This window comes from Capricornis sumatraensis, chromosome 12 (genome assembly GCF_032405125.1).
Source record: "Capricornis sumatraensis isolate serow.1 chromosome 12, serow.2, whole genome shotgun sequence".
In the NCBI taxonomy this organism is placed as follows: Eukaryota; Metazoa; Chordata; class Mammalia; order Artiodactyla; family Bovidae; genus Capricornis; species Capricornis sumatraensis.
The window spans coordinates 21,392,312-21,397,566 of NC_091080.1; the positions used below are offsets into that span (position 1 = coordinate 21,392,312).

Consider the following 5,255-nt stretch of genomic DNA (forward strand, 5'->3'; position numbering starts at 1 on the left):
TCAACACTGCTCTGGTAGTTGTGTCACACTATGTAAGCATGGGTTTCGTATATTTAGCACAAACTAAATCAAGAGGTCAGAAGGCCTGGGGTTCTAGTGCCAGTTTTATTTGTAACTAACCATGTACAAATCATTTATCTATTAAAAAAAAAAAAAAAGGTTAACATCTATCCTTAATTCACAAACATATTATGAAACCAAAATCCTTTCTAAGAAAAGCTCTTTGTAAACCAATATTTTACTATTAATTAGTTTCTACCTAACTCAAGAGGATGAGAATGACACATGAGAAAATGTCTCATCAATTGGTTGGACACCTTAATTCTGTAGATGGATAATGTGGTTGTGAACAGCTTGTTTCTATTTCGATCTTACAGAACAAAAAACTATCAACAAAAAGTTACTGGTGAAGAAAAGTTGGCCAAAAAATACAGTTAAGATAGAGCTTTCCATGTTAAGAGCAATGCTTGTTGACATCCCTCTATGAACAAAAACTAGAGCACTGTTTGCTGTTTGGAAGGAACATATGCTGCTAGAGTAGGAATCTTATTTCACTAAATAATGTTAGACAGGAACCTCCTGTAGATTCTTCCAGCGGCCCATTGAAATGGCCAAGAAAACATTATTTGTGTGTCTGGCTTTTTTAAACCATTTTCTCTCTCCCTCCCTTTTCTTAGTTTCAAAATTCTGTTCTCCAGAATATACTCCTCAGTACTCTGCCTGGGTGAAAAGAAATGTCAGCATTTGGTCACTAGAGAATAAATATAGAAGAGGAATTAGTATGTTATTGAACAACGATTGAAGATAAACTAAGTGAGTATAAACAAATTTCTAGACCATAAGCATTTGTACATATACACTATTTATCATGTATATGTATTGTGACAACCGTATGTATTAACAGACCCTCAAAAAGTAAGCACCTATATGTTCCGGTATTTAACAGTATCAAATTTGTGCAACTTAAGTCTCTGTTTCTAGATCTTCCCTTATTATGGTGATATAAAATGAAAAAAAACAAAAATCAGACTGGAGCATGGTTCACAGAGAAATATAGGAGAGATACAAATGAATAAAATAACTAGGTACACCACTGCTTAGGGAAGTATTTTAGAGGAAACATACTCTCACTTTTGGCCCCAAATGTCATCATCCACTTATGTTATTTGTCAACTTTTAATATAAAAATACCTTCAAGCTGATAATCATTTACAGTGACTTACAAAACTGACAGAAAATTTCAATGCTACATAAAACAATTTTATACACAGCTTAAAATTTTAAACTTCTCTTCTGGCACTTGATTTTAGAGTTGATAGACACAATAACTACTACTGATCTCAATAAAATACTGTTTTTAGCTTATACATATCTTCAAAGCCGTATCACCTCACAAAAATCACTTCCTGCCAAAGAATTCTCTAAGACAAACACCAAAACTATACAGCCAAAATGTTGTAGGAAAGCATATAAACTTTTTAAGACAAGGCATGACCAATGGATTAAAACTTTACATTACCCAATCACACGTCCAGTGAAAAAAACAACTGTTCCTCTGATTCAGTGAAACATGTATCAGGTATAAATGAAGAAATACAGCAAATTATCTATTGTTTTTGGTTTAGAAAGGTCTAAATAGTGATACTACTAGAACAGATGCTTTTTAAGACAGAAAAATGGTCACATTTAGCAAGTACACACTTTATATTCCAAAAATAAAAATTTTTTGTAAGACAGTGGAATCCTGATTTTTTTTTCTTACTTTTTGTGAGTGCTTAAGACCATTCTGTCCATTATCAAAATGAAATCACTCTTTGATAACCTTAATTATATGTCCAATTGTTTTTCTTTGCAGAAGAGAAGAAAACCAAACCAAATTTTAACAAACTATAAAGAATACTAAAAACTGACTATGTGAGAATTTGGGAAATCTACTACTTTCATTATTCAGAAGGAAGATAGAAATCTTCAAAACCCTGCCAACAATTTCTAGTCCAATTTTCTACACAAAAATGAAAAAGCTAACTTCCCCCCACAACACTAAACAGAATTTTAAAATGAACAGAAGACTAAATTAGATAATCAAAATATAAACCGTGTAATTAATGAGAACAATTCACTAGTGCAACAAATTCTTGAACACAGAAAAAAACAAGCAAGCATTCTAATCAATTACATGGTTCATTTTTTTGGGGGGGTGGGGGCATATTTTAATCTCAACTTTCAGCACAGTAAATTATATAGCTGATTTCATGGACTGTTTACATTTTATAACATTACATTAGCAATTCAAACATTACCCTTTCTAAACCAAATATGCAATCCTAATCAAAGTTTTCTTTTTTCCCCAGAAAAAGGAAAGGACATCTTTTTAAGATATATTCATAGCAATAGAAACATCTTAGTATTTCAAAATATTTACAAAGAACCCTGCTGCTGATCCTGTGCATTTCGCTGAGGGGCTACCTGTACCCAGACTTCATCATCAGAAAAAGAACTTGAACTTCCTGACTCAGAGTCCAGTTCACTGAACCCATCTAAGTCCCATTCAGTACTAGACTCACTCCGTGCATCATCTTCCTCAGTGATGAAACTCTGACCAGGTTCAAGGCAGGAAGGATAAACACGAGCACAGAGGCAAATAAAGCCAGAGTCAAACTGCAGAAGACCTAACATGGTCCCTATATTAATCCACTGGTCTTCCCTTGTATCATATTCATACACAGTTACCCGGTTTTTTTTCCACTGAGGGGTTGTAGAAGTGATGAGGAGCAACTTTTGGCCATGATTGACAATCTGGTAGTTGTGGGTCTCCGAGTCCAGGGGAATATTGCTGATACGCCTCCATTCTCCCCGGGCTGGGTTATACACCTTCATGACTGGGATGTCACAGATGCAGTAGATCTCATCATTGAAGACACAGGCTTCCTGAAAGTCACTCCGTTTAAGAGAGGCACAGTTCAGCCACATATTATGGCTAGGATCATAGCAGAGCATGCGCTTACTGTTCACAGCATAAAGATAGTTCTGAACCACTATGAGTTCAAAGGAATAGAAGGAATGTGGTACAGGAGCCACTAAGGCCCACTGGTTCCTCTGAACACTGTAGCACTCCACTTCCTTTAATTTCACTCCAGTAATGGGGTCACGCCCACCCAGGATGTAGATGTAGCCATTGAGGTATGCCACGTCCATGCCCTCTCGGCAGAGCAGGCGGTCAGCAAGCTGCTGCCAACTATTCTGGGCTGGTTTATACACCCAGAGATCCTTCCTGGGCTGGGCAGCTAGATAGATGTCATGGTCTGGAGAGACACAGACAGCTGAAGAGGTGACAGTCTTAGTGTGAGCCAAACTGGTCAAAGGTGATGGCATTGTGTAAATGTCCCCCGAGTATGGGTCATAGCACAGAAAGGGATCTCTGGGATGGCCAAAGAAGATGACCATCTCCTTGGCACACATACCCAGCCTCTGGGGTGGATTTTCTGCTATGGACACAACAGAGCTACTGCTGCTGCTCTCTGGCTTGGGCACCAGAGACTTGCACAACATGTCACCATATCGCATCTGCAGGGCCCCTTCAACAAGGTCCAGACAGTACTTCTTTACAATGGGCTTGGTCAGCAGCTCTTCCACGTAGCCCCGATCTTCGTCAGAGAAGTGGGTCCAGCGGACACACTTGAAGACTTCTGCAGCGCTGGGACCCCGCTCCTTGGGAGCCGCCTCCAACCACTGCACCGCCACGTGACACACGGTCCGCTCACTCTCGATGTCTAGACTGTCCAGGCGCAGGACAGCTAGCAGCTGGGCCAGGGTCAGATCTGCCAGGGACTCTTCCCGAATCGAACCCATGCGGCTGAGCTGCTTGAAGTTGTGGGCTATAAAGGACTGGGCCTGTGATCGCAGCTTGTGATGGTCGAAGGCGTCGGCGAACTTGAGGATGGCCGTGCAGTTGGCCAGGTCAAGGCGGCGGGCTAGGAAGGAGGCACAGGCTTCCCGCACGTACTCCAGCTGCAGCATGTCGGAGGCCGCGTAAAGGCGCTGCACGTTGGCCTCACTTAATGACACGCGACCGGTGTAGCAGTAATCGACCAGCACCTCGAAGGACTCGGCGTCCACGTCGTGCATGGTCACGTTCGTCTGATGGCTCTCGTACATGCCGCCGGTGAACATGCTCTTGAAGTAGGGACACGCGGCCGCCAGCACGTTACGGTTGCAAGAAAAAAGGCGGCCCGTGCCAGGCCCGCTGCCGGGGGTGACCACCTCGATGGTCACATCGCAGAGCAGCCGCGCGTCGTAGAAGGACTTGAGCTGGGCCAGCAGGGCTGCAGAATGGCCCGTGTCCTTCAGCTCCTCCGGGCCCGTGAAAAAAGCCGAAACTGAGGGCTTGGAAATCCTCTTGGGACGCCTCCCGCCGCGGGGACTGGCGAGGCGGCGAGAGCGCGGAGCTTCTTCCCGGGACTGCATGGTGAAGAGGGCGGCGGGGAGAGAAGGACGAGAACCGGGCTCTGGCGCCTCCTCGCTCTCTTTTCGCTGACGCCGAGACCGCTGTGTCCCTGAAAAGACTGCCGCGCTGATTTAAGTCAGCCCCGCTCCGCGGTGCCGCCTCCCTTTATCGCGTAGACAGTGCCTGACTCACCCGGTTCCAGTTCCACGCCCTTTCTCCGCCTCAGCTCGCCCTCACAGGACCTACAAACTGGAACCAAGCGGTCCGCCACCGCCGCGCTGGCAATACCGGTAGGTGCCCAGGAGAACTACGGCTCCCAGGTTGCCTTTCGCGCCTCGAGGCATGCCGGGACCCCGCGGACTCTGCGGCTTAGGCTGCCTCACAGGAGCCGCTGTGCATGTTGGGATCAGTAGTTCCAGTAATATCGCGAGGCTTCTGGGGGTCTACTGCTTTAACTAACAGAATCAGCAAGTGTTTATTCCAGATTTGATGGTTTAGAGCTGTGGGTTTGAAGTCTAGAGTGGAAGTCCCGTTTTAATATTCATCAGTTGTGTAAATTTTCTGTCAGAACTTTTCCCTGTCTGGAAACTGGGGATAATAGTATTTCATAGGATTCTGGGAGAATGGAATGATCTAAATTTCATAGGACATAGGATGCTTCAATAAATACTTGTTGATTAGATCAATAATTGTTTACACTGTGACTAAAATACAAATATTGAGTAACTGTTGGCTTTTCATTTAGAATTTATGAAAAATGAGGCATCCACTTATTCGAAACCATGAGCAATTTCTACAAAGAAAACTTTGT

The 5,255-nt window shown here is 43.3% G+C and overlaps 1 protein-coding gene across 1 annotated transcript; it reads right to left on the reverse strand.

Annotated features, from left to right (window-relative positions):
* Positions 1-2,418: 2,418 nt before the first annotated feature.
* LOC138089264 (kelch repeat and BTB domain-containing protein 7) lies at positions 2,419-4,476 on the reverse strand. The gene has a single exon (XM_068984695.1). It carries the CDS (start codon positions 4,462-4,464, stop codon positions 2,419-2,421), a length of 2,046 nt encoding a protein of 681 aa, XP_068840796.1. The 5' UTR covers positions 4,465-4,476.
* Positions 4,477-5,255: the final 779 nt, after the last annotated feature.

Coding starts and splice junctions, on each gene's coding strand:
- LOC138089264 (XM_068984695.1), bottom strand. CDS start 4,464: ATGCAGTCCCGGGAAGAAGCTCCGCGCTCTCGCCGCCTCGCCAGTCCC.